The sequence below is a fragment of the Sebastes umbrosus genome, chromosome 11 (genome assembly GCF_015220745.1).
Source record: "Sebastes umbrosus isolate fSebUmb1 chromosome 11, fSebUmb1.pri, whole genome shotgun sequence".
Lineage (NCBI taxonomy): Eukaryota > Metazoa > Chordata > Actinopteri > Perciformes > Sebastidae > Sebastes > Sebastes umbrosus.
In genome coordinates this window covers 4866748-4891004 of record NC_051279.1, presented here as the reverse complement: position 1 = coordinate 4891004, position 24257 = coordinate 4866748, and the positions used below count along the sequence as shown (strand labels likewise).

The 24257-nt window shown below is 40.7% G+C and overlaps 2 protein-coding genes across 5 annotated transcripts in view; one reads left to right on the top strand and one right to left on the bottom strand.

Annotated features, from left to right (window-relative positions):
* pear1 (platelet endothelial aggregation receptor 1) overlaps positions 1–3163 on the top strand; it is a 66258-nt gene extending 63095 nt beyond the window's left edge. The window contains exon 23 of the mRNA XM_037784136.1: positions 2401–3163. Within this exon, the coding sequence (XP_037640064.1) occupies positions 2401–2540 (140 nt within the window). The 3' untranslated portion in view covers positions 2541–3163. The remainder of the gene's footprint in view (positions 1–2400) is intronic.
* Positions 3164–6145: 2982 nt separating this feature from the next.
* LOC119496661 (lamin-A-like) overlaps positions 6146–24257 on the bottom strand; it is a 48470-nt gene continuing 30358 nt past the window's right edge. For all 4 annotated transcript variants that reach the window (XM_037784141.1, XM_037784140.1, XM_037784137.1 and 1 more), the window contains 11 exons: positions 20109–20265; positions 18109–18234; positions 17000–17170; positions 15059–15184; positions 14594–14814; positions 12631–13015; positions 12276–12383; positions 10822–10941; positions 10674–10733; positions 10429–10587; positions 6146–8090 (listed from right to left, as the gene is read on the bottom strand). In XM_037784141.1, the coding sequence (XP_037640069.1) occupies positions 8055–8090; positions 10429–10587; positions 10674–10733; positions 10822–10941; positions 12276–12383; positions 12631–13015; positions 14594–14814; positions 15059–15184; positions 17000–17170; positions 18109–18234; positions 20109–20265 (1669 nt within the window). In that variant the 3' untranslated portion in view covers positions 6146–8054. The remainder of the gene's footprint in view (positions 8091–10428; positions 10588–10673; positions 10734–10821; positions 10942–12275; positions 12384–12630; positions 13016–14593; positions 14815–15058; positions 15185–16999; positions 17171–18108; positions 18235–20108; positions 20266–24257) is intronic.

The window sequence follows — 24257 nt, the reverse complement described above, 5'->3', positions numbered from 1 at the left end:
ATGGGAAACACGTGTACTCCTTCCTTAGATGAATGGAAATATTGGCTTGATATCAGTCTTTTCTCCTCCAGTTTGGATCCTGGTAGTCTGGAACGATGTGGGTGAGGAAAAGTGAGAGCAAATAGCACTCCCCTCCATCAATAACTGTTGTTTACACACTCTCTCTACTGGAAGCAGAAGACAGAAGATAATAATAGAAAAAACACATGTGCTAAGACAGCTTTGACTAATAAAGGGAACAACGTTTGTGTAATAATAAACTCTTAACTTAAAATCAGTGATTCTGTAGTTAATGACGTGGTTCTCGGTAGAGCTGCAACGGTTAATAGATTAATTGTCAACTATTAAATTAATCGCCAACTATTTTGATAATCGATTAATCGGTTTGAGTAATTTTTTAAGAAAAGAAAAAGTCAAAAGTCTCTGATTCCAGCTTCTTAAGTCCACAGGAGGAGTTATAGTTAGTGACAAATACATTCATAAACACTTATATCTGCTTACGTTACAGTGAGTCATAATAAATGTTTATATACTGAGAGCTAAGTAAAGTGATACCAGTAGTTCCTGCTCGGATTGCTTAAAAGTAATCCATGTTTTTATTCATATGTATGGATGAAAAGATTTATATTTTATCAGTGTGATAAACTCCATACTGTGCACTACTTTTACTATATAATACAATACGATAGTAAAATCCTTTAACACTAAACCCTTTGTTAGAGAGCTGAGTGAGTAAATCTCAAAACCGACCAAGTCTGGGTCAAGATGGGATCAGAAGCTCCGTGTCTCCCTGCAACATCAAACTAACCGGTTCAAAGAGGTCTCAATACTGTGACCATACAGTACACAGATGTAATCTATTACAGTGATTCTCAAAGTGTCAAAGGGTCCGTGGCACTCTGTCAAGATAATTTGCTATAAATTATAAAGTTGTTGCTGTGTCATTAAAAAGTACATCTACAGATGGCGACCATCAGCACCAATAAAAGAAGCATATTGTGTTGATTAGTCCCACCCACGTTAGCTCTGGACCAATAGAAACTCTGATATGATGATGTGACACACAGCAATAAGATCATTATTTTCATTCATTCAGTCAGTCAGTCTTATTTAGAGTGGTAGATTTAGAGATCTGGGTTTATTAGGACTATGTCAGTCTTGCTGCTGTTCATTTTCTGAAAGCTTTTAAGATCCGTTACTTGAAATGTGGGCTATAAATGCTGTCACGTTGAGTCTAAATGCAATTTGAATAAAATCACCCCTCTGTTTAAAGGTAAACTAGATCAAGTGTCTGCCAAACAGAGAAACCAAATCAAGGAATTCAATGACTCATATCTGATCCTGCCTGTTAATCTGCCGGTGAGCTAAATGCTGCGCCGTCACTATTATCATCTTCATATTACAATCCCACCCCTTACCTACAGTAGACACCATCTTACACGGTTAAAAGAGGGGCCTTATTTTCTATGTCTTTGTTCTATGTTTGTCTGTTTACATACAGTATGTGTCCATGTCCACTGAGCGTTTTTTTGTCGTTGTTGTCTGTTTATTTGTTTGTATGTCATTAAGGTGTCCAGTTTATTCGCCCCTGCCTTTTTTTGTAATTTATTTTATATATATATATATATGTATATATATATAAGTAATATGGTTTGACTCAGATTATAATTATTATTAGTATTATCACTTTTCTTTTCCTTCATTGGCTATTAATTTGAAAAAGAATGAAAAAAATTAATGTAGTCCTCCAAAAAAAAGGAAGGGTGGTGGCGGGCCCAAAAAAAGAAAAAAAGAAAAAGAAGAATACAAAATAAAATAGAATAAAATAAAAAAAAAGAAAAATAATAATAATAATAATAATAATAAAATAAACAAAATAAAATAAAATAAAATAAAATAAAATAAAATAAAATAAAATAAAATAAAATAAAATAAAGGTATATAAGTTGTATTAACATTTAATAACATTGCAAATCTCCCTGCTGTGGGACTAATAAAGGATGATCTCATCTTAACATGATTGAAATTGAAGGTTTTAGAATACAAATATTTCCAACGGCATCTAAGAGTACAAATTGGTAGTAAGCATTACGCATAATCAGTGTTACGATTAAGAGGAGGTGCTTGGAAAACTTTCTCCCCTGTTGAGGGTCCCTGGCCCCCAAAGACTTTGAGAGTCCCTTAATCTATTATAGTAACAGGAAGAAAAATAATCAAGTTGATCAAACATAAAAATGTGATCATTTCAGACAATTCAAGTCAACATTTTGCTCAGACTTAAACCCCAAAAATCAAAAGGATGATCAGCAGACATGGTATTTTTTTTTTTAATTGAATGTATAAGAGCAGCTCCTCTGTAGTGTCTGTTTATCTCAGTGTGTTTTTCATCTCCCCCAACAGAGCGTCAGAGTTCCCTCGGTCACGCTCCACACGAGGACCCCCAGAGCCACTACGACCTCCCCGTGAACAGCCACATCCCGGGACACTACGACCTGCCGCCTGTCCGCCGCCCCCCCTCCCCCAGGAGAACAACTCAGTGACAGTCCTCCCCCACCACCACCAACACCACCACCACCACCACCACCACCACCCTCCTCACTCTGGGGATGATTTCAGGCCTGTGCTCATAAAGAAAGAGTAAACTTTGATGCTCTTCTCTGACAATCAGAGATGCAGACCACCCACAGCCCAGCAGCGCCTAGGTGTCTGTCCCACTGAGGATCTTTTGTTTACTGTGGATGCCCCCCCCCCCACTGTCGACTCAACACTGCCCCTCTGTGGGCTAAAGTGGTACTCGCTTCACCGTGACAGACCTGTCATCCAGACTGGGGAGCCAGAGGGCTGCGGGGAGGAAGGCTGGACTGTGGCGACGCCAGTGGGGCTTCAGCTGCATTCACCTCCCACGGGAAAAACAGGCCAGAAGACTTCACGGTTAAAAGCAGCGACTTGGGAATGTTTTTAACTCATTTAAACATGCTGGAATTGAAGTTTCCCACACATTCTGCTGGTGTGCATGTTCAAAAGGCCCCTTTTAACGGAATTTCTTCTAATTTTATCATCAAAAATTATGCATGATCTTATTGTTTGGTTAAATTTGTTTATATTACATTTACAAAAATCAAAACTTTTTTTTAACAGGCAGCTTAAACTCATCACAGCTGGACTTCCTCTTCTCATTTCTTTATTTTGTTTTAAGGTTGCACAATGAATCGAAATTTGATTGACATCGCAATACGGCCTACTGCAATTTTCAAATCACAGGAGACGCAATATCTTTTAAAGGTGAAATATGTGTCAAAATGAAATATTGTGGTGCTGCAGAGATGTCCAAACTTACACATCATATTCATATCATATTTTACAGGCTTAAGAAAACATCTTTGTTTGGTGCAGATTCCTGCAAAAATCACACCATAATCATTTTAAGATATTTTTCAATGATTGCAAATCATAACTAAAATCACAAATCATATCGCAATTACAATATCAGTCAAAATAATCACAATTACATATTTTTTCATAATATTGCAGCTCTATTTTGTGCCTCCTCGTCTCCTCTGTCCTCCTCCCTGTGACCCAGAAATCAGTCTCAGCGCACCATCTTCAAGGACGTCTTAATTCCTAAAATGCATCTCAAGGAGAGTGGAGGCTTTCCGGAGGAGCTATATGAGCGAGGATGCACGGGAGTATCCTTTGTGGAAGTCTTTGAGGCACCTGTGACGTATTAAAACAGGCACGACACTTTCTTGTCACATTATGCCGCGTTGTGAACTGAATTAAAGGACCAGTGTATAACATTTAGGGAGGATCTATTGCCAGGAATGCAATATAATATTAATAAGTATGTTTTCTTTAGTGTTTAATCACCTGAAAATAAGAATCGTTGTGTTTTTGTTGGCTTAGAATGAGGTGTTTATATCTACATAGGGAGCGGGTCCTCTTCACGTTGCTCTGTCATGTTTCTACAGTAGCCCAGAACGGATAAACCAAACTCTGTTAACTTTTCCTGCTTGTGCCGGAGTCGATAACGTTACTCGCTCCCGATGCCGCAGCTCTCTCTCTCTCCGCTAAATACTGCCAGATCCTACACACTTCCTTTAAAATGTCAACTCTGAGGCAAGAATGTCTTATTTTGTTAAATACCTCGACTCCTCTCTCTCCTCACCTCCTCCGCTCACATCTCAGGTGGGAGGGACTAAGACGCGAGGAGAGGAGGCGAGGAAAGGAATCAAGGATGTAAAAACTAAGAAATGAGAAGAGCCTCAAATCAACCTCAGAAAAGGAAAGAGACAAAGATCATGGGACCTTTTTAAAGATGTCCTCCGATACATAACAGTTTGTTTTGTACAGCAAAAAAAAAAAGTCGTGCCAGACTTTGGTCTGAGACAATAATTCATATCAGTATTCTCCAACTCACACGTCCCGTTGGTTTAAACAAACGTGGCTCATTTATTGCTGCTGTCAGATGACAACTTTGTAAATATAAAAATGAATATATTGTTGCTTCACAGTAAAGCCCTATTTTAAGGTGTTTAAGGAGCTCGTGACCAAAGATCACACACGTTAGACACTAATAGATACATAATTATGTTGTGAATAATAATAAGCCATCATCAAACGGGGGAATAACAAGCCAAATCAAAGCAGCGTTATGAATGTCAAAGCGGTGTCCTACAGCGACGTTTGTCTTTGCGTGGTATTTAAAGGGCCGGTTCACCCAAAATACCCCCCAAAAAGGATCTCACTTAAAAGAGTACTTAGACTTAAACTGTTTTAAATTGTTTTTTGTAAACCAAAGTCTTGTGTTATAATTTTAGAAATGCTATAATGTTTTGTATCATATGAAGAAACCCTGTGTACCAGAGAGAATGTACATTGTGCTTTAAATGCTATAGTTTTGGGTAGAGCTTCAGCTTGTTAACATATGGACATATATTTTTGAATGTAACCATGGGAACATGTGTATATAATGTAAATAAAAATGGCTGCACTTTTCACCAGTGGTTTTGAATGACAATTCTATATCAATGAAATAACAACAACAGTCAGTCACTGGGAAAAAAAAGAAGAATTTTACTCAGCATTATTTTAGAAAAGCAAAAAAACATTCATTACATCGACTGAATGGCTTTTCCATAATGTTAACAGCATCGTTATGATGGACACAAATCCTACATCAATCAAATTACAACTTTGGCATTAAAGGCATCACAATAAGAAATCCCTTTCAATAACATTTTATATCCTCGATTCCTTCAATCATGACTTTAACAGGGAGGGGTCAGGATCTCACAAAGGCCTTTCTAGGCACATAGAGCACATCTGTGGTTTCAATTTAACTTGAACTAACATTGCATATACATGTTAAAGAGCAGCTGTCTGTTTCTTAAAGGGGACATATCATGACAAAGTCTCTTTTTCAGTGCTTGGTCTCATACATTAGGGTCATCTGGAGTGTCTACCAACCCACAAACTGTGATTATGACGACCCAGTCAGTTTTTTGTGATTCAACAAGCCGTTCAGATCTGGCTCCCCTTCCTACGTCACATGCAGGCTCATTAGAATATACCGCCACCCCCCATCTGAGTATCTCCACCATGGATGTATTATAACTGGATACCGGACCCCAAGATGGCGCCTATTCAGTCCAATGGGAAGTTTCTAGTTTCCGGGATATGCGGCCCACTGAATATGCGCAGTAGTGTCTGACACAACCTTGACATTGTGATGACGTCACCGATTTTGAAAATCGCTTTTGTCGGCTCAAGGAAAGTTTTATAAAACATTCATGGTTCAAAAATTCATAATAGGCAGAGTCATAATTGACCTTGTTTTGACGTCTCTTTCACAATGGTGGTCAATGTGGAAAATGCCTTTTTGGGCTGCAGTGTCCACTGGAATAGAATTGGAAGCAAGGCTGAGCAACGGCACCGTATCCAGGTCTTATTTTACATCCATGATCTCCACCCACAGCTTGAGAACTATACCTTTGCAAAGGTGCACCATATTTTATATTTACTCTAAATCAGAGCAGACTGGGCTTTTTCAGAAGGGGGTCTTAAAGAGACGGATGCTAAAACGAAGCGTTTCAGACAGAGGGTGAATATTCAGACGGACAGTATGAGAAAAATAATGTGTATTTTAGCATGTAAACATGTTCTAGTAGAAACCTAAAATACAAGTATGAACCTGAAAATGAGCATGATATGTCCCCTTTAAGTCAACACTAAAACAAGAAGAAGTTTCTTTCTGGTTTACAATCCGTCTGACAGGCCTCTGAAACACCCTGACCACAACTTTTAAATGACCTGTTTCTGTTGCATATATTTCACACAGTCATCATGTCTCATATTTGCATGCACAAATGAGATAAATACTACGTCTTTGTTAATTATAAATCAGCGTTATCTTTGGAGCTGGCCATTTCTTTAACCAACGATTGTCATGGACTTTTTAAGGCACTTTGGGGATCATAGTGTCAAAATCTACTAAAGGCAAAAACAATTCTAATGTGGCACAAATACCATCTAATAAGAACAATACAAAAAAAAGAAAATATCAAAAGCTATCAAGTATTTTCCGTAAATGTTTTGATATGCTTTTCATTGGAGTATAAATGACTTAAGCTGCCAGACTACAGTACAAATCTACCTGCTGCTGTGCATATTTGTTGAGGCCCGTAATAAAAGCAGCGCATGAAGCCAAAGTCACAAAGTATAGAAACCCCACAACCCCACTCAGATCCCAAAACCACGCCTGGGGATTTGCAAAGCCGGTAAGCTTAAGAGGAAAAGGAAAAGCCCATATGACCAGTTTATAGGAGCAAATCAGACAGCTGACAGTCACAACACTGCATAAAGAACACTGATTGTTGTTCTGTCCACTGAAGGCACATTTGTATTTTGTAAAAAGATCTTGTTAAAATGTTTCCCAAAAAGCTACTATTAGAATAATGTCAATTTGGTTGAATAAGCTGTAAAATCCTACAAATATATACTGTATATACTGCACCAGTAAAGACTCAACACATAGCACCTATTCCTGATATTTCCCCAAAAAATCCTACATTTTTCTATCATCATGACAAAACATCTTTGGAGTTACTTAATAAAGCAACGTGTCTTAAACTGAGATACACATTTAGAGCTGAGTACGTTCGACTTATCCAGCAAACAAGAACTCCTTATTTCTACACACCTTCAAAAGCATAACCAAATACATCTCTCTGGGGGCCATCTCTCTGCAGAGAAACATTTATTCGTCTCAAATGATTATTTTCTCTGTGTGCACCGTAGCAGCCCAACCGTATGATCTAAATCCACACAGAAAACGCACTACGACATGTTTGTCTAAGGCTAAAAGGTGAAAAAAACAACCTGCTGAACACCCTGAGCTTATAGTACTTTGGCTTTCTTTGGAGACTTTTCCAACATAGTTTATCAAAACAAAAACAAAATGCTATATATTTTCTCTGTAGCATATAAAGATAGCACAATACTGTTCCAAAAATAACCAACGAGGACATTTAAATTGTAAACATCAACAACACCTTAAATAAAGATTTGATCAATTTGATGGGTGATAAACATGATTAACAAACCCGACAGGACTCGGTCTCCCTGTCGTCTGTGTGGCTGCAGAGACGGATTCCTGACAGGGTTCACTAGCTGTGCGTGTTGAGTGTTGACAGCATGGCCATTAAATGTGAAACCCCGGCTCGGATCGAAGCACGAGCACTGGTCAATGGAGCTGTGTGTGTGTGTGCGTGTGTGTGTGTGTGAGAACGTGCAAGAAGAGCAGGACAAGCATTAAGCACAGCACACATGCAATAACATAACTTGAATATACAAACTCAGAATATGAGAATCCTGTGCCCTTTGCCCAAAAACCTCGAAGCGATTCTAACCTGCAGATTAATCTGAGTACAAAAAATAAGATCATATATATATAAAAAAAAATAATAAAGACAAATAACCCAACGGTAGAAAACTGTTATTCTCCTCCTTAGTGGGCTGCAGGAGGTGCTGGGTTCAGGTGAGGTGCGCTCTGGTTTTTACATGACGGAGCAGTTCTCCGGCTTGGCACGGCCCTGAAGGAGGAAGTGACACAGTGCAACGTTAAATGGGGAGAAAAATCATCCTGCAATGACACAAAAAGGGCCTATTGCTGCTCATAAAGCTCGTTGTACGTTTATCCGTGGATACAGGTGATTGTTGGGTTTCTTTTGGTTGAACTTTAAGTTTAGTTAAGCACAAAAGAAGTGATGAAAACAAAAGTATATAACAAGAAACAGCATCGATTGCGCAGAAGAGGTCAGAAACCCCAAAGGGCTTATAGTAAAACCTCCCCTCCAGGATTTACAATTTATCTTAATACAATAAATACCTTTTACGTTAAAAAAGGAGTGAGAAAATAAGTTAATTAAAGAATAGTTTGCAAAAAACAAGCTGCCTTGTTTTACCGATCCGTGATGTTCAAATAATATTGTGATCCTCTCCTAAAAAGCTTCCTGAAATATTGATGTAATTTGGTTATTAATTACACAGAAAAACAAAACAGTGTTCAACCGGTGCGCTTCTAATTAATTAATCCAAATTAATAGCTGGTGTAGCCGACACAACGCACAGCAGGTCGGCTGAGCGTGTAAAAATGAAAACATTTGTCTACAATTCAACAGAAATGGAGAATAAAGTTTTGAGTAATAAATGAATAACAATTAGATATTTGCTCGGGTGTGAATGGAGCCGCTCTTCAATCAAGCGTTCTTCCATACATCCTTTTGCACTGTTTGTTCGTCCTCTTTGTATTTAAAAATCAAACTAATGCGGATTGATGAAGGACAGAAAATGAAACATCGGCTGGTGACCTTAAAGCCACTCAAAGCAAATAGGAATCCGCCAAGAATGATGCACATCATCCGTCACAGAACTTGCTAAAACATCTGGAACACCTGTGTGTTATTGTAGTTCAAGAAACTCGGAAAACTTTGCTACATTTGTGGCAAAAATAAGTGTTAATTATGTGTGTTATGAGCGGCTCTGTTGTGGGAATTTTGTGAGGCAGAGCAACAGGAGAGTTTTCCCCTAATTAACTGTGAAATGGCAGCTAGAATACGTACACATTTTACAGCTGCAGCTTTGAGAACAAATTTAACAGCTCATCCACAACGCTGACACCTCCCTCTCTCTCTCTCTCTCTCTCACACACACAGAGTTAAATATGGAGTTTTTATGTAATTGTTTGATGTGTGTGAGTCACCAGCTGGTCTACTGGGTTTCTTGTTGGGTTGAACTTGTTCTGTGGTGTTTTCAGTTCTGGTTTTTGGAGGCTCATCTCGGTCAACACTTACAGTTTATGGCTGTGGGATTCCTCTGTTACCTTTACACCACATCTGCCATGTCGTTTGTGTATCGCTATAGCGACAGTCGTTGTTTCTGTGGTCGTCATTGATTTTATTTGCATCTAATTGAAATGCCCATACCGTCCTGGTGTGTGCGCTTTAGTGAGAAAGTCACAACAAAGTAAGTCTAGTTATTTGATGTTTTCAGTAACTTCACGTGTATTCCGACGTATAGATATCAAAGAAACATTCATTGAAATCAAGTTTTATGCAACTTTAAATTAGGTCTGTCACAATATCAGATTTTCACTATGTGATTATTGTGGCCAAAAAAAACAAAACGATAACGATATTATTATATTTTAATTAGGGCTGTCAAAGTTAACGTGATAATAACGTGTTAACGCAAATTCGTTTTAACACCACCAATTTCTTTAACTATTTTTAGGTTGTAGCGGGCTCAGTGTTAAAGCTAAAGGGAATACTGGCATCATATGAAACTGTTAAACCTAAAGAATCCATTGGTACCAACCATGTCATGTTAGCTCGTCGGGAAGAACGCTAAATAACGCCCCGATCTTACTGTAAATTTTAGCGAGGAAAAACTGGCATGTCCATTTTCAAAGGGGTCCCTTGACCTCTGACCTCAAGATATGTGAATGTAAATGGGTTCTATGGGTACCCACGATTCTCCCCTTTACAGACATGCCCTCTTTATGATAATCACATGCAGTTTGGGGCAAGTCATAGTCAAGTCAGCACACTGACACACTGACAGCTGTTGTTACCTGTTGGGCTGCAGTTTGCCATGTTATGATTTGAGCATATTGTTTTATGCTAAATGCAGTACCTGTGAGGGTTTCTGGACAATATCTGTCACTGTTTTGTGTTGTTAATTGATTTCCAATAATAAATATATACATATTTGCATAAAGCAGATAAAAGTATTCAATACTTGACAAAATCTCCTTGTACATTTTGAACAGATAAAAACTGTGCGATTAATGTGTGATAGTTGTATAGTTCTGTTCTACTTTATGCAGTGTGTAATTGCTGCTCATGTTGTAACACAATAACCGTACAGTACCTGTTTGCGCTCGTTGGTCCCCATGAAGAAGGTTTGTCCCACGAGGCCCTCAGGTAGACCTCCGCCGCCGCGGTCTGACGTCTGTCCGCAGGAGTTGCAGATCACCGTGCGGCTCCGCAGGTTGTACTCGTTGTCTGCGCCGCTGGTGCTGTGAGCTTCCTGCAGGGGGCGACACACAACGGGGCGAGTTAGTGAGTAACACTTACTGCTCAACTGGGAGATGCCTCAACAGAAGAGGTACGTACCATGTCATCATCTTCGTCCTCATGGAACAGGGTGCGTGTCACTTTCCTCATGGCCATTTCCTGGTGGTGAATAAAGTGACAAAACGATTCAGTTAAAAAGGAAACAGAAATATAAGACGAGCTCAAATAAACACAGGTGACGTCCTACCTCTCCGTTGGCGCTGATGAGGATGGTCTGCAGGAGGTCGCCGGTGCCCCAGGAGTTCTGGTTCTTCCACACCAGGTCGGAGGGGGGGTTGTGGGTTCCACCGCCAGATGCAGCCCAGATCTGCCAAGGTCAAAGGTCAGAGTTTAGATCTACAACTTAACTAATAAATTCTTAAGCTGCTACTCACATACAGAAAAAAAGGAGTTAAAGATTAAAAATGTAAAAAGGTTTCCTGTGGAGTTTTTCTTCTGTTTACATCCAAAACATTGTGTTTATAAGTGTGTGAGGCCTGCTTTCTTTCCACATATTACATTTTCTAAACCATTTTTTTCATTTAAATCCATATTAAGAAGTTTGCCGTCTTCTTCCCTGCATTTTAGCACATTAATACTTTTCTTGGCGCATTATTTGATCAGTCAAGACATTGGCAGCAATGTGGACTACGTCTCCGGCCAGTGGCTAACTCCGGGTCTGAAAAATGAAGTGCATTCTTTCTAACAGCCAGCGGGAGGCGACTCCTGTGCTTGCAAAAAGAAGTCTGATTGTATAGAAGAAGTCTATGAGAAAATGAGCCTTCACTTCAACTTCTCACTTGATTTATTACCTCAGTAAACATTTTAAACATGAGTTTATGGTCTCAATCGTTAGTTTCAAGTCTTCTTCAATACAGCATGATGTTCATTTAGTAAATGATGGTCCCATTTAGAGTCAAATAGACCATAAAGCAGGGGATGCTTTAGGGCGGGGCTACCTTGTGATTGACAGGTTGCCTGAAAATGTGTTATTCAGCGTTCGGTTGTATTTAGTTCCACCCTCTCGTGTCACTTCTGGTTCCAAAACACAACGTGGCGTCAGTCCACAAACCACTTCTTACAAACAGTCTATGATTTTAGCACATTGATACTTTTCTTGGCGCATTACGGCCACGTATTGATCAGTGAAAGGCTTCAAGACATTGCCAGGATTGTGAACTACGTCACCCACTGAACCATCTAAATAGTGCTCTACTAATCCACTAGCACTACTAGTGGTCAAAAAAAGAATAGTAACTTTATGTGAAGGGAAACAACAGTCAAATTAACAATGCAAAAATCAACAAACTAGGGCTGCACGATTTTGAAAAAATATCTAATTGCAATTATTTTGACTGATGTGATTTGCTTTATTAGAAGGAATGATCATTTTTACATCATTATTCTCATTTTCATTGAAAAGCATTAAAATGGTCGTGGTGTGATTTTTGCAGAGACCAAACAAAGATGTTTTCTTAAGTCTGTAGAATATGATGTGTAGGCCAGGACGTCTCTGCAGCACCACAATATTTAATCTAAAATGGTATTTTGACACAGATTTCCCCTTTCACAAATATTGCAGCAGGCCATATTGCGATTTTGATCAAATTTCAATTACTTGTGCAGCCCTTCAACAAACGGACGAATCTCGGTGTAACTTACAGTGACAGTTCCTCCGGCCTTCAGAGTGAACTTGTGGGGAAACTTGTAGATGATGGGGTTGGTATCACCTACTTGTCTCTTCACCTGCCAGTTGCCCAGATTTTGGTCCTGCGTGAGACGAATAGGAAGAGAGGATGGGACAGAACATGTAAAAACAAAATCTTTTATAGGCCGAAAAGGCTGAAGCTACAAATAATTACACCTATACTTCTACCCTGGCATCAAAAGTGTTACGTATTGTTACGTAACCGGGATGGTATATATAAATCTTTTACCACCTTTTGGAATGCTGTTAAATCACCGTAAACCAGGTTAAAAGGGTTTGAAAAGCCACCTGATAGATGGACTCACTGACCTCGTCGGCCTTGTTGCCGAGACGGATGAACTTGCCCTCCAGGTCAACCTCGTCCACTGTGATGCGACCGCTGGCTGAGGCGTGCTGACTAATGCGAGTCTTGGTCACGGTGCCCCCCGCCTGGCTGGAGGTCTCGCTGTCGTTGTCATTGAGGCGGCGCTTCTTGGCGATGGCTGTTCCGGAGGAGTTGCGGCTGCTGGAGGCGGTGCCACTGGCGGTGCCTGCGGCAGCGCCGGAGAGGAGCATGCGGCCGGTGTGGCTGTGGCCGTGGCCTGAGCCGGAGGCGGAGCCCTGGACCAGGCGGCTGGTGTGACTGTGGCCTGAGCCGGAGGTCCGTGTCACGGTGACCTTGGTGGTGGGTGAAGGGCCAGGTGACAGACGCAGCCTGAGGACAGCGGGAGGAAGAGATTCAGATGATTTAGACCAAAGCAGTCAGTGTAACAGGCTCACTGTTGGTAAAGTGCCATTTTAAATCTCTTCCTTACTGCTCTGACACTCGTACGCTCACAGTAGCTACCGAAACCAACCTGCTCCAGTGATGCAAACTGCCTTTGGCTCATAGAAAAAGCTGCATCAACAACACTTTTACCTTACTGTAATGTTAAGACCATTCTTAGTGACCGTTCTCTGCCTGCCTGGGATTGCTTTCACTGAGCCTGTAACTTGTTCTCTGTCGGTTCACTGTGATATTAAGTCACTCTTTCTGGTCCTGTTATTTCGTTCATATGTTTGTGCTCATCTGTTAACACGGCGTTGCTGTAAAAGAGCAGGTACACTTAGCCAAGTGCTACAAACTTGAGAAATGCTGCTCAGGTGGGGATGCAGGAACGAGAAATCGAATTCTTTATATTTTCACGAATGTAGCAAGGAAAAATATGTGTTTTTTAAACACAGAAAAACGCGCTAAAAATTTGCAATAGACGTCTTTTCCCATTGCAAGTAGACGTGTATGCCTTTCTTTTTTTCTCTCTCAAACCAGAGTGGGTGATTGTTGGAACAGTGGAAAGACTAACAAATATGGTTTTAATGAGTTTTATTTTGTTTCTGTTGAGTTTGAATGAAGTTTGTTTTACAATGACCAGAGAGGTAAAATCCCTGTGTCTGTCAATGGAGTCTGGTGGCTTTGAGGAGAGCATATTAATTGAAGGTTTTGTACGTTAATAAATTATAATAACTGTCCATATCCCGGCTGATTTTATTCATTATATATCCACTTCTCTGGATTAGTCTAATTTTCGGGACAAACAAGACAGGATTCGGGACAACTGCTCATAATTTGGGACCGTCCCGAATTTTTGGGTGAAGTCTGGTCTTCCTACTTTTATATATATATAAAAAAAAATATATATATATATATATATATATATATATATATAAAAAAATATATATATATATTTATATATAATATATATATAAATATATATATATATAAAACAATATATATATATATATATATATATATATATATAAATATATATATATATATATAAATATATAATATGTAATATATATTACTTCTATTTCTTAATGGACCTGGAGACTCCGTTACAACAAAGTTGAAAGAGTTGCAATCTTGGGCTTTGGGAAACACTGAACGACATTTTTCACAACAACTAATGAAAATAATCGTTAGTTGCAGCCCCAGTTGAAAGCACGCTATTGTCTTAAATACCATCATATGCTGTAACAATACGATTTTCCTTTATTGAAATTAAGGAGTCCAAACCATGAAAAACAGCCCCAGACCATGAGTACACGAGTATGTGGGGTTATAGAGATTCTAAGTGGTTATCCGCTAAACTGTTTGCTAAGTCGATCTCTGCTTGAAGTCAGTAGAGAGCGTAATGACTTGACTGTTTGTATTCTGAGTGATTCCTCTCTTCCTGTAACAACCTGTTGACCTTCAGCTGCCTCAAAGTGTCCGATGCGTTCCAACGGTCTAGCTTCTGTTTAACGTCCTCACCTCTCTTCCTCTCCCTCCAGCAGCTTCCTGTAAGCAGCAATCTCCATGTCCAGGGTCAGTTTGATGTCCAGCAGCTCCTGGTACTCGTCCAGCTGCAGCAGCAGCCGGTTTCGGATGTCAGCCATCTCCCGTTCCTTATCCTCCAGGCGCCGCCGCATCAGGTCCCGCTCCCTCGACAGGGCCTCCTCCAGCTCCCGCACCTTGGCCTCGCTCGCCGCCAGCTGATTTAGAAAGAGTGTGCACGTACAAAGGCCAGTCAATTAAGACCAATTAAGCAGTCTGTACTCGTAACAGTACAAACACTGTGACTCTGCTTGGTGAGTCAGGTGAAGCTTAAACGAATCAATGGTGCTCAGTCAGCCACAAAGCAGCGTGGCCAGTAAAACCAGCAGATAGATAACAAACCCCTGACAGACTCTATGAGTGTGTGTGTGTGTGTGTGTGTGTGTGTGTGTGTGTGTGTACCTGTTTCTGCAGCATGCTGAGCTGACCTGACATGCCCTCCATTCGAACACGGGTCTGCTGCAGCTCTTCGTGAGCGGCTCCCACCAAGTGGCTGTTCCTGTCGGCTGAGTGACGGGCGTTCTCCAGCTGACGGACACAGAGAAGGTACGGTCAGATATCATACAGGGGCTTCCTGCACTCAACCCACCTGGCTGTTTGAAATACTGATGATCGACACAGACCCCCTTTACACCTGCCATTAAAATGTGTTTTGGGTGATCGGATTGCGATCGGATGGTGCTCCACTACATGACAGTACAGGTGTAAATGCACCCAAAACACACTGAGGACAGATTGTGATGCGATCGACCAAACAACCTCTGGAGGTGGTGAGCGACGCATTGTGACCTCATTGAACACAAGTGGAAATGCAATTGTGTTTTCAATCCACATTTAACAACTACATGGACTGAAATATGGCTGTCCTAAGTACCATTTTTTGGGCTCCGGAGCTTCAGCAGTAATCAACAGCGAATATTCAAAGATTTGACCGGGTGTGCAGCACACACTCCTCCGGTCACTAGACCGCCGTGACCAGGGAGGAATCACTGCCACCGCTCTGTGCTCAGCGTAGTCGTACCAAAGTCACGTTTGTGGGCCCTGTCCCCCTAAATGGCGGCGTTTTGAGGCTGAGGCTCGGTTGCAAGCCCGTTTGTATGCAGCCATCCTCTCAAGTTAAATCATATCTAGACTAGGGCTGTCAAAGTTAACGCAAATTTGTTTTAACACCACTAATTTCTTTAACGCAACTTGCGATTTTTAGGTTGTAGTGGGCTCAGTTTTAAAGCTAGAGTGAAGATACTGGTATCATATGAAACTAGAAAACCAAAATCCATCGGTTCCAACCATGTCATACTAGCTCATCGCGAAGGAGGTTAAATAACGCTCCAAACTTGCGCTAAATGTTGGTGAGGAAAAACTGGCATGGCCATTTTCAAAGGGATCCCTTGACATCTGACCTTCAGATATGTGAATGTAAATGGGTTTTCTGGGTACCCACGAGTCTCCCCTTTACAGACATGCCCACTTTATGATAATCACATGCAGTTTGGGGCAAGTCATAGTCAAGTCAGCACACTGACACACTGACAGCTGTTGTTGCCTGTTGGGCTGCAGTTTGCCATGTTATGATTTGAGCATATTTTTTATGCTAAATGCAGTACCTGTGAGGGTTTCTGGAAAATATCTGTCATTGTTTTGTGTTGTTAATTGATTTCCAATAATAAATATATAAATATATTTGCATAAAGCAGCATATTTGCCCACTCCCATGTTGATAAGAGTATTAAATAGTTGACAAATCTCCCTTTAAGGTACATTTTGAACAGATAAAAATTGAACTATTTTAACCGATTGACAGCTCTAATCTGGACACAATCTGGATACGAGACGCATTTTAATACCAGGTGTAAAGGGGGTCTCAGAGTTGTGTTTACTGTATTTCATCCAATGAATAAGACATTTAACACCACAATAGAAATAATAGCTAAAGAGATAAGTTAACTAATTTAGAAACAGTAACTCCCATAATAGATTTTATTAAGGGTTCTAGTAAAACAAAGAATTACTACGGTTTCATTTACAAGTTAATTCCAAAGACAAAAACTGCTGTTGTGTTCATCCACATTCCTCCCACCACAATACAGTGATCATGGCTGTTAAATTAATTTCCCTTCTGTATGCAGATAGAAGTTAAGAGACGAGCTAAGGAAGGAATTTATGCACTGATTGAATGTAAAAAGGTTGTAAATCAATGCGCACTATCAGATCTGTGGATGTTGGACTATTCGTAGCTCATTAAAGAGATTTGCAAAATGCAAAAGATCTCCACACAAAGCTGAACTTGAGTAACAGCCTGTAGTTGGACTCTAGGTGGCGACAGAGCTGCGTCTCCTGCTGTACCTTAGAGTTGTAGGTCTTCTCCACCTCGTCCTTGTAGAGGCGGAGCTGCTCCTCGTGCTGAGCTCTCATCTCCATCAAGGCCTCGGCCAGCTTGCTCTCATAATCCCGCTGCCGGCTGCCGTCCACCTCCGTAATGCGGGTCTCTTGGCGGCGCTTGAACTCACGCTGCTCCTGCAGACACAAACAGGTTGCTTTTAGTTTCTCGGACTACTCGTCTAACTTGGACTTGTGTCGATTAGGAGCTGATTTGACTTTCTCAATTCTTTATTAAACTACAAAAAGAGTCGTTTGTATTGATGTTTGGTTCATTTTCTTCACAGGCACTATAAACAATTTAAAAGACTCCACCTGTAGAAAACCTGTTATGGCCAATGAACTTAATTGCATTGATTAGTCAGTCAGTCGCTGTGCAGTAATTACTTGTTTACAAGCTCAGAGCTCCAGCAGAGGACTCTAACTCCCTGGTGACCTTTAAGCAACTCCTAATCATTATGTTGAAATTTGTAAAACACACTTCTGTTGCCAGTTTTGGTCAGGACTACGGCTACGACCAGAGCATTGTGGAAAGTGTCACTTCATTATAGCAAGAATTTAAATCTAAGCATTTAAATTAGGGCTGCCCTCGACCAAAGAAATTCTTAGTCGACTAACACGATTACACGATTTTGTCGACTAATTGATTAGTTGATCGTCAGATCTGAGTTTCTCCACAAAGAATCACACAAAAGCACCACTTTAAATCTTGTGTTTACTAAAGATGTGCTCATAAGTTTCTTGGAAATAAGTCATTCAGCATGAAAAATTACAAAAAACGTCTAATCGACTAAAGAAATCTTAGTTAACTAAGACCAAAACTATCGATTAGTCTGATTAGTAAGAAGGGGCAGCCATGATATAAATACTTTATAATACGATTTGTATATATTTCTACTTGGAATGAAATAAAGAGAAGTGAGAAGCAGAAAGAAGAGACATATCTGAAGGGGAAATGCAAAACGAACAAGCAGGAGGTTGGAAGTGAATCAATATCCTGTGGAAAAGATGAAAAGTAGGACAGATGACTTAGACTGCTGAATAAAAATAGAAGGGTTCAGGTGAAGGGTGGGAACCTCGTTGTAGATGTTCTTCTGGAACTCCAGGTCCTCCTTTATCGTCTGCAGGCGGTTCTCGGCGTCCACCCGCCTCAGCATCTCGTCCTGCAGCTGCCTCTTGGCATCGGCTAGGCTGCTCTCCAACTGGGATGGAGGAGAGAGAAAAGTTGCGTGTGAGTGAAAAGGTGTGATGTGTGCGGCATTGTTCGAGAGAGAAAACCTGTAGTTCGTGAGTGTGGCCAGTAGGTGGAGCAGGGCCACAACTGTATCTACGTTAGTCCTTAGGTAAACTTCATTGATAAAACAAACAGCAGAGAATGCAACCTTGTCTGCCTCGCCACCTTGTCCTCATTCATAATCAACTGCCTGGAGGGTTTACATAAAATCACTACTTCCAGCAGCTTCATTTCAAATGTCAGTCACTGCAGCTTTGCACTCCAACCACTGAGGATTTTAAACTTTTCCCCCCTATTACAATCAATGCACGTCTTTGGAGGTTAACAGAATGTTGATTTGAACAGTAACAGGACCAAAATGTTATCTGTTTACAGTTTACAGCAGGCATATTCAATTATTTTTCAGATGGGCCAGATTTGAAAAACAGTGACGTGCCAAGAGGCCGGACATTTACATTTCTAATTTTCTTTTTTTTTTTAATATTAGTAGAGTATTGTTTTAATAAATACAATTTTGCCTTCAACATCTTTTTAACTACTTTTCAAGGACCTAAAAGGTTCCTTCAACTGCGTTTCCACTGCGGTCTAAACCCTGCAAACATTAGACAAATTAGTCCGCTGATGTATGAAAAAGCAACCTGACATGACATGATGAGGGCTGCTGGTGGTCACAGGAGTAAATACACTCTGCAGCCTGCAGTTCAGTGTGTCCGCCAGTTTACTCTGTAAACACACTGAAAAATAAACGACGATACGATATTCACTGCTGCATAGTATTTACTGATGCATATTGGATGTAATGAATGAAATGCAGCGGAGGAAAATGAAACTAAGAGCGTCTGTCTCCACAGTAAATCATCTGTTGAGTGTTTGATGGTTTGATGGTAACCGCCATGGAAATAACTTCTTCTTTCTCTCATTCACAAAACCGCCGCACTACGTCTCTCTCTCTGTTCTACCGCTCGCCCTCTCAGCTCGCTTTTTTTCTCTCTGTCGTTTTTAAAATGAGTTGGTGAGCCGACAGCGAAGCCTGACTTTACCTTTAATCAACTTTTTATCAAACAAAGAGAAATGCTCTCGTCCTAAAATGGTGCCAAATCAATACTAGAGTTCTTCCTTGTTTTATGAATTAAGCGGTACACGAGTTGAGTGTTTGACCAATCGGTGAAGGATATCCTTGCAAACCCCACCCCTGACAGTTCTGGTAATAAAAAGGCTCCATAAATGTCCCCGGAACTTAAGTTAGACCCCGGTCCCTGCGGTCGAAACGCAATGAGTTCAGAGTTCCAGGGGAGAGTTCCTGTGGTGGAAACAGGGCTAAAATATGTATTTCTGTGCTTATCAAGACATAACTAATGACATAAAATGATGATCTTCTAATAGTCAAACAATGTAAACACATAAACTTGGTGTTATGTTAACAGGTTATTAAACACTAAAACACAATGATACTGCTTTAAACAGTCCGTAGCAGCGTCAATAGCGTGAGCGGCAACGATGAACCGGAATAAACTCTCTTATTGGAAAAAATTATAGTTATTTTTTTAAAATACTTTTTTCATATTTATGAACGATCAAAGGAAAATCCCATGAGCCGCCAACTGAATAGGCCTGCTTTAGAGTGATGTGTAATGGGGAAGATTTCCTCTCTAAGCTGAAATCATCCTGATATTAGTGTACATGCTCGCTGTGCCACAGCAGTATAAATAAACAGGAATAAACAGGCATTTCTGACATTTTTCTGAACAGCTTTCTGAACGGGGCTTGTATTTGCCCTGAGCCATTAAAATGTGCCAACAACATGTAATGTAACATGTAAGACTCCTATAAAGATGTTTTTACCTTGGCCAGCTGGGCCTTGAGGTCCTTCAACTCAGCCTCCAGGGTCCGCTTCTCCCCCAGGGCAGTGGAGAGGGAAGCATCTTTAGAGTTCAGCAGGGCCTCCAGGTCCTTCAGCCTGGCCAGCGCCGCCTCCAGGTCAAACTCCTTCTTGCCGTTCCTGTGAAGACACGAGACAAGACAAGATGTGGACGTCAGTTTGCTGTCCCTTCGATACTGTATGTGCCATAATCATCCCCTGCTCTGTACGTCCGTCATATCGCTGTTAGTGAGCCTCTCTTCCTCTCTGGCGATGCAGCTTGTCTGTTATTCAGGACTATTTTCTTTGACATATATATATAATTTAGCTCTTTCTAACTCTGCAGTTTGCCTCTTTGGAGCAACGTATCTCATCTCATGCTGCTTTAAAAACTCTGATAAATGTTGCTGAGTGCACTAACATTACGCACCTCTTATTCTATTGTGTTTTCAAATTTCATTCTAATGCATTTCTTTGCTTTCTGTAAATCAGTCTGAACTGCTTCTGTGTTTGAAACATAGACTGTACATAAGAAGTGGATGTAGTCACAGTGATGTCACCCATTGGTTTGTGGACTGCCGTTTTGAGGCCTCGAGTTCGGCATTTCGTCCCTCCCGCATCTTGTTTTTTTGCAACCAGAAGTGACACGAGAGAGGGTGGAACTAACTACTAACTCGAATGCTGAATAATTTTCAGGCGACCAAAATGTTACCATTTAAACTTCATGAACTGAAAACACACTGTGAAAGGGTTAAAGTTGTCAAAAGACCAACACACGGGCAACACCCAGACCGGAAGCCACACCCTAAAGCATCCCCTGCTTTATGGTCTATTTGACTCTAAATGGCACCATAGTTTACTAAATGAACATCATGCTGTATTGAAGAAGACTTGAAACTAGCGACTGAGACCATAAACTCATGTTTACAATGTTTACTGAGGTAATAAATCAAGTGAGAAGTAGGATCATTTTCTCATAGACTTCTATACAATCAGACTTCTTTCTGCAACCAGAGGAGTCGCCCCCTGCTGGCTGTTAGAAAGAATGCAAGTTTAAGGCACTTCAGCATTGGCTTCACTTCTCAGACCCCAGAGGTTGCCCATGATTAATGCACTAAAAGTAGTTTTCTGTGAGAGCTTTACATGATGTAGTCTATTCTCTTCACCCAGTCAGTTGAGTCACATTTACTTTTAGCCCCCATAAGGTGTCAAATCTGCTAAGTTAATAGTAATACTAATGAGAACATGTGGCTTTATTTCTGCCTAAAGTGAAACTCGATCAGCTCTGGACAACTGTGCTGCAGTGACAGACGTTGTGGACGACACAAACTGCCATTGTACGGTGCAGCAGTTGTCCACTGTCGATGTGAACTGAACTCAGGCCAACACATCAGCGTACTGTTATTAGCCTTCTGCACTGGATAAGAGCCCATTAAACTCTGTCTGGAGGGAGGCCTAAGTTGAATTAAGAGAATTCACGTTTGTTGCGCATGTGCTTGTGCATGTGTGCAACGCCTCTCCTCTAACATCTCTACAGGAACCAATTTAGAGTTCTGGTTGGAAAGGAAAAAAAGAAACTTGGATACAGCCATGGAAAAACAATATATATTCTGAGGAGAAGAAGAAGTGAGCGGAGAGAGAGAGAGAGAGGGGGAGGGGGGGTTGTTAGCAGTATAGGTGGTTCATGCACAGCCAAGAAGGAAATGGGCTCCCTGTTATTCTATTTGGCCCTGTAGGCCAGTCTTCATTGTCACTAATAATGGCCATCTGCTGGAGGAGACGGCTTCCAGGCTGCTCACACAGACCTCAGAGTCCTGCGGTCACCGCCAGCCGGGTGTTAGGACAGCCAGTGGAAGGACGAGCAGGCAGACACACTCACAACTCATAAAGTTACTCCACAGCAGAATAATGATCGAGTCCATTCACAAGCGATCACCTCAGAAGTGAAAACTGTAATTTTTCGGCTTCATGATACAGCAATTAATATCTATCACTGCATTCAATAAACGCCGAGAAGAAGAGCTTTAAAAAAATGCAATGTTGCTTCCTAAAAAGAGGAAGCAACAAGAAAAGCCGAACTACACTGTGACTGAATGAATCTTTTATGTCCAGCAAAAAAAAAAAGAAAAGTCTAAAATTAAATCCAGAGGAAACATATCTGTGATGCTTTACAGATGTACAATCAAGCATGGAGAACTTGAATGGGTAATTATATAAAAGCCTCCCACACTGCTCATTGTTCAGATTTAGAAAAAAGCAAAAGAGGAAGCTCAGTGTTTGAGTGGATCTACATCAAATAACCATCATGGCCACCCCAGTACACAATCACACACACACACACGAGAAGCTCTGAGAAGGAGGCACAGACTGAATCACAGTGTGTGAATCTAGTATCGACCATAGACTGTATACAGAGATGGACGACGCGTCTCCGCTTCCTCCCACTGTACGGAAGTGAAGCCAAAATATCCCGGATACGGGAGCTGCTATCTTGCTCCTTTCAAGTCATTTGGAGCCAGAGTCTGCGCGGTAGTGATCGGGCAGTGGAGCCGCGGTATCGAGGTCAACAGCTGCTTGCACTTTTTCGTTGAAAATGTTTTAGAGAGATGTTGATTCAACCTTGGAGGATGCAGTTTATGGTGCTGTCGAGTTGTATTGTATTCTATTATTTTGTCCACCCCATTTATATCAATGAAGGCAGGCTAAATAACAGAAACACCTCTCTTTAGTGTCCATACAAACTGAACACACTGGAGGACATCTGAGTTGATCACAGAGATAGGGAAGTTTTTCTTTTCAGTCAACATTCTTCTACTCAAAGAGACACAAGAATGTGACTCTTTACGACCCAGATGTACGAGTACTTAAGATTATTGTCTGTCAACAACACATACACACACGGTATTAACACCTACAGACACTCCCTTGATTCTTGAGTCTACAAAGACTGGAGCCGACAGTGACACTGTGACATACATATGAACCTGTCAGCCATCGATCAGCGTCAAGACACCTACAAGACAGGCAGATTAGTAACTGGGATACAATGAGACATGGTTACTGCTGTACAAATGTTTTAATGATTATTATCTTCTGGTATTATACTCTAGGGCTGTCAAGTGATTAAAAAATCATCAATCGCAAATGATCTCACATTTTATATCAGTTAAAAATGTACCTTAAAGGGAGATTTGTCAAGTATTTAATTCTCTTATCAACATGGGAGTGGGCAAATATGCTGCTTTATGCAAATGTATGTATATATTTATTATTGGAAATCAATTAACAACACAAAACAATGAGAAATATTGTCCAGAAACCCTCACAGGTACTGTATTTAGCATAAAACATATTACCCAAAAGTCCTAAAGTGCATGTGATTAACATAAAGTGGGCATTTTTGTACAGGGGAGACTCGTGGGTACCCATGGAAACCATTTTCATTCACGTATCTTGAGGTCAGAGGTCAAGTGACCCCTTTGAAAATGGCCCTTACTGTTTTTCCTCGCCAAAATTTAGCGTAAGTTCGGAGCGTTATTTAACCTCCCTCGTGACAAGCTAATAGGACCGATGGATTCCTTAAATTTTCATACGATAGTTTCATATGATACCAGCCTTAAAAATCGCAAGTTGCGTTAACGCGTTACTATCGCATTAACTTTGACAGCCTTATTATTTTTGTAAGATCTCTGAATTTGATACAGATTAAAGGTGGATGTGGGCCAGATCTGAAGCCAAAATGTAAAAAGAAAATGTTGATAAATAAAGAAAATGTTCAGGCACTAGTTTAGGACCATTCAGCCTTGATGGCTCATGGGAGACGACATCCATGCCTCACCTGCTGGTGAGTATCTAAATGGATTAATGGATGTTATGGTCCTGACAAAATCATGTGTAATCAGCGGATGAATACAGAGCAAAAACATCCCAACGACGACCACTGGCTTCACTTCAATGTATGTAACACAGGGTGGTGTGATGGACAAGTCTGTACTGAACTTAAACATATCGTCTTTGCCTCTGGCTCCTCCAGGATGCTGCTCCTGCATGTCGGCTTAAGGCACATTATTAACACCTACAGACACTCCTTTAATTCTTGAACCTACAAAGACTGGAGCCGACAGTGACACAGT